We start from the raw sequence: 14,820 nt of genomic DNA on the forward strand, positions 1-14,820 counted from the left end.
GCTGACGTTTCGGGCCTAGACCCTCTAGGCCCGAAACGTCAGCCTTCCTGCTCCTCTGATGCTGCTTGGCCCGCTGTGTTCATCCAGCTCTACACCTTGTTATCGCAGATTCTCCAGCATCTGCAGTTCCTACTATCCCTGAAACAATGTTAAAGACTGTTGCGACAGGGAAAGCTATACGTAATTTGCACAAAAGAACAATCTGGAGGCTACGAAGCTGTTAAAAAGCAATATGCAACATTTATGAGCTAGCTCCTCCAGTATATTAATTAAAATTTTGAACTGCAACAAAGAAGCCTAATTAGAAATTTGTAGAATTTATAGGAGAAAAGGAAATGCTGTAGGATCCCCGGTTACAATCACTGAAGTTAGAGAGAGAAAAAAAAATATATTGTAAAGCAAATCATAATGATGGAATAATACAGAAACACTGTCAAGATTTATTTTAATAATCCAGAATGCCAGGCTAATACTTTGGGGACATGGATTTGAATCCCACCATGACTGATGGTGAAATTTGAATTCAATACAAAACAAAAGGGCTGGAATAAACAGCTAGCCTAATGGTGACCCTGTTACCACAGTTGGTTGTTATAAAAACTCATCTAGTTCACTGACACACTTTAGGGAAGGAAATCTCTTGTCTTTTCTTGGTCTGGTGTGCATTTGACTCCAGACCCACAGCAGTGTGGTTGGCTCTTAATTAGGGACAGACAATAAATGTCTACTTAGCCAGCAATGCGCACATTCCATGATCAAATAAAATAAAAATAAAATAAAATAAAGGAAATGGAGACCATCTCAAACACCAGCCAAGGAATCCCATCTGCAAAAACATTTTATGAGTGTCTCACAAAATTCCAATGGAAGGTTACTTAGGTATTAATAGTACAGGCTAAAATACATTTTCATTGGCCAGGAATACATAAAGAAAAGCACCTCAAGCCTGAAGAAATCCAATTTATTTCCTCTCATCAGTTGCAGTAAGCCATGGCGTTTAACCAATATGACAGCAACATTGTAACCAGTCTCCTTGCGCCTCCTGCAAGCAAATGAAAGTACCTGGAGAAGGAAGATCAAGGAGCAGCAGGTCCTGACCAGCCAAAATGATCATTGCAATGCATTGTGGACAGGAACCATTGCCTTCTCAAACTCTCCATCCACCATTTTAGACCACAAGACATAAGACATAGGAGCAGAAATTAAGCCACTTGGCCCATCGAGTCTGCTCCGCCTGGTGCGTCTGTCTGTGTATGAGAGGAGTTTTATGACGTGATCAGATTTTTAACAAGTAGAGTTATATGTCAACAGTTCATGATTGTTTATTTGTAGCTAGAATCTATTTATGTGTAAGGCGTAGTCATTCTTGTTAAGTACAGAAACCTGGTCCATGCTTTGTCATCCTGGGTCTAAACGACTGGTAAATTGGGGAATTTTATGTTCATTTACAAAACTTAACTTTTATCATGGCTCCAGGAATAGAATGACTGGACTTCCATCATGCTACCCCATTGAAGTGTAACACTTATTCATAGAACAACATCAGAACACACTCGTTACAGAGAGATGAGCTCAAGTTCCTGATGAACAATGACCTTTTATACAAAGTCACAGTAGCTGTAGCTCACATACCATGATGGTGATGAACAGATGGGTCACAAAGATTGTTTTAAAGTCAACGTGGTACCAAAGGCAGATTCCTATTAGATTCCAAGGCTGGAGCGCTACATTGAAAGAACTGGATGCACGCAATTTATCAACCTATCCTTTTAGCAAGTCAACTGGCAAGTTCAATTAACTAATCATCTATTCTCAATCCATGTTCAGATATATTACCCCAAATCCCATGGATCTTAATCATGGATATCAACCTATTGTCTATTACTTTGTTAAATTCCATACAGAGTACAATTTATCCGAGACCTTTGCAAAGTGGTCAGAGGTTTGTTCAGCAGGGACTTCCCCTTCTAATTCTTGATTATTTTGCTATTCATATTACTCTAGAATATTTCTTGGAATGAAGGCCTAGCTACAGTGCAACAATTTAGAAAATAACTATAAGGATGAGACTGGCAATCAACCTGTTCAGAGATGTTATTACACACCTCTGGAGCAGGTGGAACTTGAACCCAGGCCTCCCAGTCCAGGGACAAGGATGCTGTCACTGCGCGATACGAGGGTCCTGGTCTCATCCTTATAATGATAGCTGATGTAAAAGTAACAGCTGGAAAGTTTACGAAGTAAAATAATGGAGATGCTGAAAATATAAAATATAAACAGAAAATGAGGGAAATCCCACAACATATATCAAAACTTCTTGTGACCCCAGTCATTCGTGGAATTTGAATCCAAATTAATTAATAAATCTGCAGCTGTAAGGTGAATTCACCAACAATGACTATGAGATCGTTGTAAAAACCCATCTGATTTAGCGATGTCCTTCAGGCAAAGAAATTTGCTGACCTTACCTAGACTGGATTTAAATACCACTCCAGACAGCATGGTACACTCCAAAATATAATTTGCAACACTCCAGCACACCATTTAGTTGTACCAAATTGCTGCAGAAAACAAAAAAGAATACAACTGGACAGATTAACGTGCATCAATCTAGGCACTGGAATTGAAAATGGCACACACTCCATATCCTCCTTAACAGGGATGTGTTAAATTGGTAAAGCTGAATTACAGACTAATTAAACTTGATTCACTAAATTATGCCTTATAGCCCACGTCCTAGACGCCTCCATCATGATTGCTGGTAATGTCCTATCCAACTAGCTGGTCAAACATAACAGAAGTAGTAACACACAAATATAGAGGTTGGAAGGGTGTCGCCTTGGGAATTCGGACTCCAAGTCCCGTGAAGTCTCATGACTTCTTTGCCTATTTTTGATTTGATGCCTTCTTTCAATTACCAACACAACCCTCCTGCAAAACGAGAATCAGTATTCCATATTGAGTACTGCATGGAAGCTGTTCTGAAGGAGGGGGTCAGAATGTATTCCCAGTGCGAGAATTTCAAAGCCCACCATGAAGAATGGCTTGGTAGCACTACTACTGACTGAACTGGTTAAAGCTTCAAGGTTATAGCTGCCAAACTGGGCCTGCAAGAGCTAGTGAGGGAACTGACAAGAGGTAAAAATCTACTTGACCTCATCGTAACCAATCTACCTGATGCAAATGCATCTGTCCACAGTGAGCTCTTCAAATACAAAAGAACCCAAAATAAAATGTTAAATAACTTACATTTGGATATATTTGAACAAGGAGCCAACAATATTGGAAGGAGTAACTAAACTCCTTATGGAGTCCCTTCATAATGAGGGTCCTATTCATAGAAATTTTGTATGGAAGCAAACCATTTGGCCCATCCGAAGAGCATCCCACTCAGACCCAAACCCAACCCCCTACCTTATGCCTGTAACCCTGAATTCCCATGACTAATCCACCCAGTCTGGACATCTTTCGAGTGTGGGAGGAAACCCATGTAAACATGTCTTTGTGGAGTTTGCACAGTTGCCCAAGGGTGGAAGCAACCTGGGCTCCTGGTGCTGTGAGGCAGCTGTGCTAACCACTGAGCCACCCCCTATTATTCATTCCGTATGGCACTGCAACCGGAGCAAATGGGATAGACTGAGAACAAATGTAGCTGCTCAAAACTATGCACTATGGGCTATCAGCAGTATAACAGTACTCAACTACAATCTACAGTTGCAATGGCATATCCATCATATTACCATTATCACCGAGTTCAATGAAGGGTGCAGCAAAGCATGCCAGGAGGACCATCAGAAATATCTAAAAAAGGTAGTAGCAATCTCGTGAGGCTATAGGATTTCATGTAAACTAAACAGCAACTGAATGATTTTACTGTCAACAGATCAGGTCAAAACGCTATAGTCCTAACTAGAGGAGGGGGTTCCACAAACATCCCGATTCTCAAATGTGAGGGAGCCAGGTACACAGGTGCAAAACACTAGGCTGGACATTTTCATCTATCTGCCGACTGGACGATCCATCTTGACCTCCTTCTAAAGTCCCTGGCAATAGAGATACCAATTTTCAACAAACTGGTTCACTCTAATTGATAAAGAAATGGCTCAAGATACAGGATATATCAAAAGGATATAGGCATCAAAGGTAATGATGACAGTAGATTCAGCAATTATAATGCTATTGAATGTCAAAGAGAAACAGTGATTATATGGACATTGATAAAAATTGTCAACAGTTTTGTAATAATGAGCCAAAACTAAATTTCTCAGACCATTTCATATTTTCAAAGAAACATTCAGCTGTTATAACCTTCAAACACTGACTTACTAATGCTTAAAAATTTTTGGCAAGGGGAAAAACCATACTAGCAGTTGATATGGAACAGCAATCACATCCAAAGAAAACAAGGCCATGCTCAAGATGAGAGTGCCAAAACAGATACTTTGGCTTGTAACATCAAAAGAACACAGCTTGCAAGATCTAGTCGGAGTTACATAGCTTGCTACAACAAGCAAATAATAAAATGTCCATCAAAAGTAAAAATGGTATAAATATTTTGATTTTGATTTTACTGTCACATGTACTTTACAGCAAACATACAATAAAATACAGCAAAAAGCTTTCACTTATTGCCATGAAACGACGCCGTTTTGAATAATTTAACAATAAGGGGAAAAAAAAAGAAAGACATAGCTTGAAGAGAGTTCATTAGTCCTGATTCAGCTCATCACTGTCAACGATGCCTGTGCTGCCATCCTCCACAACTTCCTCGCTGCCATCTATACTGGACCCAACAATCAAAGCTGCCAATCCTCAGGTGCCATCTTTGACACTGGGCCGATACTCCTCTGCCACCACCTCACCCTGCACTGGATCCACCAACATCAGAGTCACACCTCTCGCTGCTGGGCCCACCTCGTCGATGTTGCAGTGATGCCCTTGCACCACTGCTTCGCCACTGCCAGACCCAATCAACAAACGAAGCCACTATACCTCAGATGCCATCTTTTGCTGCTAGGTTAACCTTGCCTCTGCCGATGTAGCAGCCATCAATTTCAGGTAGTGTGTTTGCTTCAGAAAAGTAAGTAGGGGCTCACTCTCCTCCATGCTGAGCCCGTCATGGACCACACCCTGGACCTGACTCAAGACTACCCGAGGTCCCTGCCCTGGGTCCAGTTGAAGTCCGTGCGCTGAGCTTTCACCACTGATGCTGTCCAAGCTCAGGACAAGTTAAGTAAGTAAAATAAAATAAGAGAGCGGTGATAAAGAAAGAAAAAAAAAAGCAGTGGTTTTGGATGAGCCTTGACACAGATGCCCTACTCCACTGCCATCTTGGCCATCAAATATTATTTGCTCCTTCATTTCTAGAACATCTAAACAGTGTTAAAAAGAAAATTTACCTCCAGAAACATGATAAATGTTATCAAAGTGCAAGGAAATCAGATGCCTAACCTCTGCGACCATCATTCTAAGCTTACTATAATGAAATGCAAGACAGCAACAGAGACATGAACATTTCTTTCAAAGGAATCGAAGAGACAGCAAATGTGAGAAATTGAATATACATTCCTACATTCCAATTAATACCATTATCTTCCACTATAGTACTAGAACAGGAAAATATTACCATTGACATCATCACTGTGCACCCACACCAGGATGTTGGTGTCACTGACATCTGTATGTTCCACTTATTGTTACCTCTCATTCTATGGTTCACTCGCAGCCATCTGCTCCCTTCTCAGACCCCAACTTTTGTCACTGCCTCCTTCTCTCCCTGCCCCGTTGTGTCCCCTTGCCATCCAGCTTACCACTATGCTCATGCAGAGACAGTGAGTAAGGCAGTGGGTGATAGCTTAAATTTTGGAGTGGGGTAACAAGAAGGCAACTATTGAGCAGCATGTGGGTGGTGAAGAGGCAGCAATTGAAACAACAGGAGTGTGGCAGCAACTGACTAGCATTCAACACGACTCAAATTCTCGAGTTGACAACACCAATGGAAACAGGCAATACTTTTTTTAAAAACGTACAATGGTAACAGAATTGCATGAGAGATTGCTAGTGGCGATGAGGGTAATAAAAAGCAGCTTGTAAAAAAAGTCACATTCACTGTGATTGCTTGTGCAGTGTGTGTCCGCTGAAACTGTAGCCTATTGATACACTCAAGGTGGTATTGTAGAAAACAATGCAGTCTTTTCAACCCACAGGTGAAGACTGATAATCAGGGAACAGAGTTTATTACCATGTTTAATGATGATTTATTTTTATTATAAGAACATAAGAACATAAGAACTAGGAGCAGGAGTAGGCCGTCTGGCCCTTCGAGCCTGTTCCGCCATTCAATAAGATCATGGCTGATCCTTTCGTGGACTCAGATCCACTTACCCGCGTTCTCACCGTATCCCTTAATTCCTTTATTGTTCAAAAAAAATCTACCTTTTTTTCAAAAGCGTTTACTGAAATAGCGTCAACTACTTCACTGGGCAAGGAATTCCATAGATTAACAACCCTCTGGGTGAAGAAATTCCTTCTCAGTTCAGTCCTAAATCTGCTCCCTCTAATCTTGAGGCTATGCCCTCTTGTCCTAGCTTCACCTGCCAGTGGAAACATCCTCTCTACTTCTATCTTATCTATTCCCTTCATAATTTTAAATGTTTCTATAAGATCACCCCTCAATCTTCTGAATTCCAATGAATATAATCCCAATCTACTCAGTCTCTTCTCATAAGCCAACCCCCTCAACTCTGGAATCAACCTAGTGAACCTCCTTTGCACCCCCCTCCAGTGCCAGTACATCCTTTCTCAAGTAAGGAGACCAAAACTGCACACAGTACTCCAGGTGTGGCCTCACCAGCACCTTGTACAGCTGCAACATAACCTCTCTGCTTTTTATTTCAATCCCTTTAGCAATGAAGGACAAAATTCCATTTGCCTTCCTAATTACTTGTTGTACCTGCAGACCTACCTTCTGTGATTCATGCACAAGGACACCCAGGTCCCTCTGCATAGCAGCATGCTGCAACTTTTTACCATTCAAGTAATAATCCTTTTTACTATTAGTCCTACCAAAATGTATGACTTCACATTTATTTACATTGTATTCCATCTGCCAGACCTTTGCCCACTCACTCAATGTATCTATGTTCCTCTGCAAAGTTTCACAGTCCTCTGCACACTTTGCTTTGCCACTCATCTTAGTGTCACCTGCAAACTTTGACACCCTACACGTGGTCCCCAGCTCCAAATCATCTATATAAATTGTAAATAATTGCAGTCCCAACACCGATCCCTGCACCTTGTATCATTTTGAGCGATAGGTTAACACTTCCATAAAGAAAGATCATTGCTTATTTATTGTGGCAAAAATACATACTTTAGAAAGTTGTCAAAAGATTTTTGTAATTCTAAACCACATAAGTCTCACTTTTAAAAAATATCGAGATCTTCATAAATTAAGTGGAAATTTGACAAGTCTAAAAATTAAATCCTAATTTGCTTTTTGGACAGATTCATCAAAAGTCAGCCTCAAGGATGTACTTTGATTTTGGATCCAACTTCAGACCCAATTATCAAAGGCTGAAATGATACACCAGATCTCAGCACACATGTAATCAATGTAAAGTTAAGGAAAGCTCAAGCCAAATATAGAATAGCCTGTCAAGTCATCCATATCCGAGCATGAGGTGTAGGAAATACAATTTCTGGGAACATGAGGTCCATGTGAGTTAAAATACAAAGTAAAAATTATTAACAATGAATTAAATAAAATTTATCTGACATTTGCTGGAAAATAAAAGAAATTAGGGCCTACGTGCAATCAAAACTGCAACATCTCATTTAGATTGAACAAGGCATCTGGACTCAATTTTGCTTCAAAACATCTTTCTTTGAAGTAGAATGTACTTTGGAAAATATTTAAATACTAACAAATGTAGCCCTTACAAAATGAGTCATGAATGTGCCTCTAACCTTTGGCCAAAAGAACTCATGCAGACATAAACAACCAAACTGACCCACACTCAAACATTCTATGGGATTGCGTGCATTAGCATTAGGTAGAAAGAAATGCATAGGATGATCTGTATTTTATCCATTTGTGGACATGAGTGAAGAAAACAAACAGCAGTTCTGAAATAATATTATAAGGACACAGGGAAAAAAAAACGAACTCCAGAGCAGAGTTAATTGCCAGTCAGAATCCAAGAGAGAGAGATGTATTCAATATTGGGATGTGATATAGGAATCGAAGAAGGTTGCTCAGCCCATTGAACCTCTTCCCTTTATGAAGGAATATGAATGAATCCTTAAAAAAAATTACAGAAGATACTGGAAAACTGAACTAAAAACAGAAAATGTTCAAAATCCCCAGGTCCAGTATGATCCATGGAGGGAGAAATACTTGAACACTCAAAACTTCAAATCAATGAATTTTCATTAAAACTGGAAAAAAACATTAAATGTACATTTAAAATTTAACAAATTTCAACAAATCTACCTGGTGCAGCCGTGCACGTCCATGACAGCATCAGTTGGCATTGACCAAAGTCATTGAGGATATCCTCGCTTAATTTTCAATGGTACTACCATCACATTAAATGGGACATATTTCAAGCAGATCTAGCAACTCAAAACAAGGCAGCTGCAAAGATCACCATCAGCAGCAGAGAACTGTATTCAACCACAATCTATACCATCAAGGCGATCTGAAATTATTCTGAGGAAGGGTCACCAGACCTGAAACGTTAACTCTGTTTTTTCCCTTCACAGATACTGCCAGACCTGCTGAGTTTTTCCAGCAACTTTGTTTTTGTTCCTGATTTACAGCATCTACAGTTCTTTCGGGTTTTTTTTAAAACTAAATCTAATATCGCCAAGTTGGCAGATGACACAAAACTGGGCAGGAAAGTGGTCTATGAGGAGGATGCTTCAGTGTGATTTGGACAAGCTGAGTGAATGGGCAGATACATGGCAGATGAAGTATAATGTGGATAAATTTGAAATTTGGAAGCAATAAAAGGAAGGGAAATTATCTGAATGGCAACGGATTGGCAAAGATGGATGTGCAACGAGACCTGGGTATTCTTGCAGACCAGTCACTGAACATAAGAGCCACAAGTGGTTAAGAAGGTGAATGTTATTCTAGCCTCTGTAGCACAGGGATTTAAGTACAGGAGCAGGAGGATCAATGTGGATGCAGTGGGTCGAACTGTCAGTTTCTACACCAGCGGGATTCTATGATTCTATTACTTGAATATGATTACAATGTTGAAGTTCACTGACGTACCAAAAGTTTGTTTCTATCAGGCTATAAAGTAACATACAGGCAGATTAGAGTAGTATTAAAATAGGTGCCATGGACCTATTTTACCACTACTTTAATCTGCCTGTATCCACCTGTATGTTTCTAAGGCAGAGGTTAATAGGTTCTTGATAATCATGGGAGTGAAAGGTGGCTGAGGTAATCAAGAGTGTGAATTTGAGGTTATCAGATCTACTGTGATCTCATTAATTGGTGGAGCAGGCTTGACAGGCTGATCCTACTCCTGATCCTTGTTCATATGCATCTAATGAGGTATGTTGGAAGGAGAGTGAGGCACAGAAATTTACCTTTCTGAAATGTATAGATGTAATGACACTGCAAAACATGGAGTTAAGGAACAACCAGAAGCAGAAACATAAGCAAGGGAGGAAATCAGCAGCACGGAAGAGAAAACCAATTGATAATCATCCATCCACTGTTTCAATCGCAATTGCCTAAATCTTCTAAAACTCATCTCATTAATAGTTTAAAAAAAAAACTCAAAGGTTATACCTGATCACAGGCATCTCTGCAAATTGGATACTCCCTTGCTTGATAACAACACGATACTTCTGCAAAAGTAAAAAAAAGATGGAATGTTAAATGCGAGGGTACATTAGGTTAAATGCTCGTTACAGTTTCGATATGTACACTGTTGTTTCAATATCAGTTCAATTAGACCTTCCAATGATTTCGATATACAAAAGAAACTGTTAATAACCATGAATTTCACATGGTCAAATGCAAAAATAATTCAGTCTTCTCCCTTTCCAACCACAATGAACTTTACACGAAAGATTAATATTGCGTGCATCATAGATAATAAGTGTAAACAACATTAATGGTAAGCAGTTATGCAAGTGATAAACATATTTAGCATATACATGGGTTGGCAATAATTAGACGTTTTGAAGTGTGTCAGTTTATTTATACATTATATATAAATCACACTTAAAAAGAGTGTTCTGCCTTAAATACAATTCTCAAGTTGGCCAGGATTTAGTTGCTAATTGTTTTAACTGGTAACTCATTCAGTTTCCAGTTAATTGTAGAGATGATAAATCCATTCTGATCTATGATTTTCCTTAAGTTTGGCCTTACATTCACAGTTCAGTTTGCTGTTGGGATATCTGTAATAGACTTTTGAAAATAAATAAATTCCTTCAGAAGATTAAGGCAGTTTAAATTAGTTTAAAAATAATGAAAACTGCAGTATACTGAAGTGTAATATTACATTTGGTGCTCTGTGTTTTCTAGACTTTTTCCTTTGCAGAGGAATAAAATCAGCTCAAGCACACCAATGAAAGTTAAGCAGCAATGTGGATTTGGACCATTTCAGGACTTTGAGAAGGCCTGTGAAAGATCTTTAATATGTTTACAGATTAAGCAAGGGCACCAATATGGACAGTTGTATGCTACTTTGCAAGTTTGTTTCTTTCCAAACTACTGGAGGCCAAGTCTGGCTGCCACACTTTGGAATTTACAATCAATCACAATGCTATTAAGTCATAGGTAAAAAGAACAAACAATACTCTGTAACCAAATATGAAATAACAAACATCGACAAATATAATTTCTTTTACAACATCAATAAATGGTTCATTATTAAAAGCAGTCATCTAATGATTAAGCATACTTCTAACAGATAAAATAGCTGATGAACAAAATACTGCAAACGCTGGGATTATGGAAAAAAAAATGGAAGTGTAGGAAAATAGACAATGTATGCACAGTCTTTGGCAAAAGGTGGTTCTTCAAGCATATTGTACTTTATTAGAACAGCTAGCAACAATTTTTTTTTAAGAGAATGCATAAATCACTTTACAAATAAACAAGGAAATATTTTAAAAGGATAGTTCTTGTTAAGGGTTAGAAGATTTGGAGAGCCATTCTATAAAATAAAAATGCTGTCCAAAGCATCTGATGGCATATCAGTATTATTTTCATGTACTCTGTAGAAATATTTTAATGGTAATACGTTTAATCATCTACACTTTTTGCCCAGAGTAAGCCAAAAAGATATAGAATTAAACCAGCGAGTTATAGTGTCATAAAGATGGAAGGAAACAGACCTTTCGGTCCAACTCTTCCATGACGACCAAATAGCCTAAATTAATCTAGTCCCATTTGCCACCATTTGTCCCGTATCCCCCCAAACCCTTCCTATTCATATACCCATCCAGATGCCTCTTAAATGTTGTAATTGTATCAGCTTCCAGCTGGCAGTTCATTTCATACACACACCTTCCTCTGCATGAAAATGTTGCCTCTTAGGTCCCTTTTAAATCTTTCCCTTCTCACCTTAAACCTATGCCCTCTAGTTTTGGGCTCCCCTATCCTGGGGACAAGACCTTGACTGTGAACCCTATCGATGCCAAGGTCACCCCTCAGCCTCCAATGCTCCAGAGAAAATAGCCCCAGGCTATTCAGCCTCTCCCTATAGCTCAAACTCTCCAATCCTGGCAACATCCTTGTAAATCTTTCTCTATTCTCCAGGGCGACAGGCAGCACCTGTTAAAACGCTTCTGAAAAGTTCTTTGCAACATAGCTTTTAGACACCCTCCCAATTTTCTCCTTCAAAAAAGCAATAATTTTCAGAATGCCAGTGAGGTCCTTTGGAGCTCACTATTTTTAAAAACATTAAAAAGATATATAAAAGCATGTTGTCATATTGTGGATACTAGAAAAAGCTAGTGGCATTTGCTTTCAAAGAAAGCTAAATAAGAAGTTATCAACATTAACTGTAGCTTTAACAGGCTGCATCTTAAATTTCAAACACTTCAATTACCAGTGTCTCTTAAGTGGATCTCACGCGTACAACATTGTAATAGCCCCAAGTGTATCCAATTATTTGAGCTACCCAATGAGCATTACAATTCAAGCAAAAGATATTTTCAAAATGCAAGAGGACTATTCAAAAACAAGATCCACATCTACTATGTTGACACACAACTCAGGATCCTGAGGACACCCCTGCAACTATAACTAGCACCAAATGAAAGTTCAGCTGTAACCAGTAAATAAAAACACTGAGATAACAAGGTGTAGAGCTGGATGAACACAGCAGGCCAAGCAGCATCAGAGGAGCAGGAAGGCTGACGTTTCGGGCCTAGACCCTTCTTAAGAAAGGTCTAGGCCCGAAACGTCAGCCTTCCTGCTGTGTTCATCCAGCTCTACACCTTGTCATCTCAGATTCTCCAGCATCTGCAGTTCCTACTATCTCTGAAATAAAAACACTGTTGTTTTCAATATCTTTTAAGGATTCATTACAAAATAAATGTGTGTCAGCTTTGAGTCACAACATGTTACAAAAAAAAACACTATCAGGGAAAAGATTCAAGGTACAGTTGAAGTTGTACTCTATTCAGGAATGCTTAATGTAGGGCAAAAAGCAATGAAATCATTTAGAGTGGATATTGAGTTTTTGTGGTAAGAAGAGAGACACAGAAGTACAAAGATAGCAGCATTCTAAAAATGAAAGAAAGCAATCCTGACTGCAGCTAAAACATGCAGTTCTGTATCGAACAGGATGCCAAAATGTGCAAATCCAGATTTGGCATAAGCACTAACAGGGGAAAATCAATATGGTCAAAAAGAGATAACAGCAGAAGTAAGGCCATTCAGCACATCGAGTCTGCTTCACCATTCAACGAGATCATGGCTGATCTGATTATTCGCAACTCCATTTTCCTTCCTTTGCCTCATAACCCTTAATTCCCTTACAGATTAAAAATCAGACTATCTCAACCTTGAATGTACTTAAGAACTCAGCCTCAACAGCTTTTGACATGGTCCTCAAAGAGGAAATTGCTCTTCATCTGTCTTAAACAGGCAACTCCTTATTCTGAGATTACATATTCTGGTCCCAAACTGTACACAAGGGGAAACAACCTTTCCACATGACATTGTGCAAGAGCCATTCAAGATAAGGAAAGATCTGAACATGAATGTTTTTACTTCAGTAACACTGAAACTTAGTACAGGAGAAATTCATCAGATCCTGCAGCATCCATGAAGGGAGAAATAGGGTTATTGCTTCCAGTCCAATATGACTCTTCTTGGGAACTGAAGAATCGTGAAAATTTGATGCATGTCATACTAATGGAAAAAAAAGAGGAAGGGCCAAGTCGATCAGAAGTGAAGGTCAAGGAAGGACATAGAGACAAACAGAAAACCCAGGTAGAAGACAGGACATCTTCAAGGTAGGGAGTCCTGAAATCAGAATGACAGTGAATTAAACAAATGAAATTTTAACTAATTCATAACTTCGTAACAGGTCAGGAATCCTTTAAACCAGCAAACCTTGGGACCAACTGTTATTCAGATGAAGGATATTTCTAGTTTTCAGATACACTTGCCTTTCCCTCTAAAATCTTTTACTAATCATCTCACAACCAAAAGCAGAATATTCATTTAACTCTGTATGCTAGTCTGGTAGAGTATGGGTTCACCATATCTTTATTGAAAACCTGATACCATCTGTAAGTTTTTTTTTCCCCCATTGTCACTGCACTTATTATTCTTTGTCTCCATTTGTTGCTACACTTGCCACTTAGGTTTTCAGGTCCATTCAAGCTCTCTGGGGAAAAATACTTTGCTTGACCCAAGCATACCTAGAGGGGATGTTCTATTCCAAAAGGGACCAAATGGATCCAAACAAACCTGTAGAAACACTGAGTTCCGGCTATTGGAAAAAGACCCATTGAGAGGTCCTTTCGAGCCAAGCAAAGTCTTCTTCCAAAGGGCCTTAATGCCATACTCAAAGCTGATACACTTTCAAAAAGACATCCAGTTTTTGGATATTTTCAGTTTTTGGACATGCAAACACTGATTTCTTCCAATTCCTACTCTCAACAAATTACCTCTGGGAGCCAACTTGTGCCCCCTTTTGTGAAGACAGAACCAAAATACGTGTTTCAATTCTTCTGCCATTTTTGTCTTCAATTAAATTTCCTTGTCAATCTCTTACAGTCATAAGTCACTTGTCTTTACTAATCTTTTTCTCTTCACATATTTAAAGAAGCTTTTTCTTCTATTCCATTTCTATGTTTCCTGCAATTTTACACTCAAACTAATTTTCCCCCTTCCTTGATCAAACTTTTGTCCTCTTATGTTGAATTTTAAAATGTTCCCAATCCTTAGTCTTGCTGCTTTTTCTGGTATTTTATGTCTCTTCTTTGGATCCAATAGTATGCCTAATTTCTTTTCTAAGGCAATGATTGAGTCAATTCTCTTATTTTTTGCACAAGGCATGGTGGCTCAGTGGTTAACACTGTTGCCTCAAAGCACCAGGGACCCGGGTTCGATTCCACCCTCGGGCGACTGTCTGTGTGAAGTTTGCACATTCTCCCCATGTCTGCGTGGGTTTCCTCCCACAGTCCAAAGATATGCAGGGTAGGTGGATTGGCCATGCTAAGTTGCCCGAAGTGTTCAGGGATGTGTAAATTAAGTGGGTTATAGGGGGATGGGTCTGGGTGGGATACTCTGAGGATCCGTGTAGACTTGTTGGGCCAAAGGGTCTG

At 39.2% G+C, this 14,820-nt stretch overlaps 1 protein-coding gene across 2 annotated transcripts in view; it reads right to left on the reverse strand.

Annotated features, from left to right (window-relative positions):
- The window catches only part of reck (reversion-inducing-cysteine-rich protein with kazal motifs), a 166,182-nt gene that overhangs the window by 117,106 nt on the left and 34,256 nt on the right, over nt 1–14,820 (reverse strand). For both annotated transcript variants that reach the window (XM_048596336.1, XM_048596337.1), the window contains one exon: nt 9,812–9,870. In XM_048596336.1, the coding sequence (XP_048452293.1) occupies nt 9,812–9,870 (59 nt within the window). The remainder of the gene's footprint in view (nt 1–9,811; nt 9,871–14,820) is intronic.

This window comes from Rhincodon typus, chromosome 4, assembly GCF_021869965.1.
Source record: "Rhincodon typus isolate 14 chromosome 4, sRhiTyp1.1, whole genome shotgun sequence".
Lineage (NCBI taxonomy): Eukaryota > Metazoa > Chordata > Chondrichthyes > Orectolobiformes > Rhincodontidae > Rhincodon > Rhincodon typus.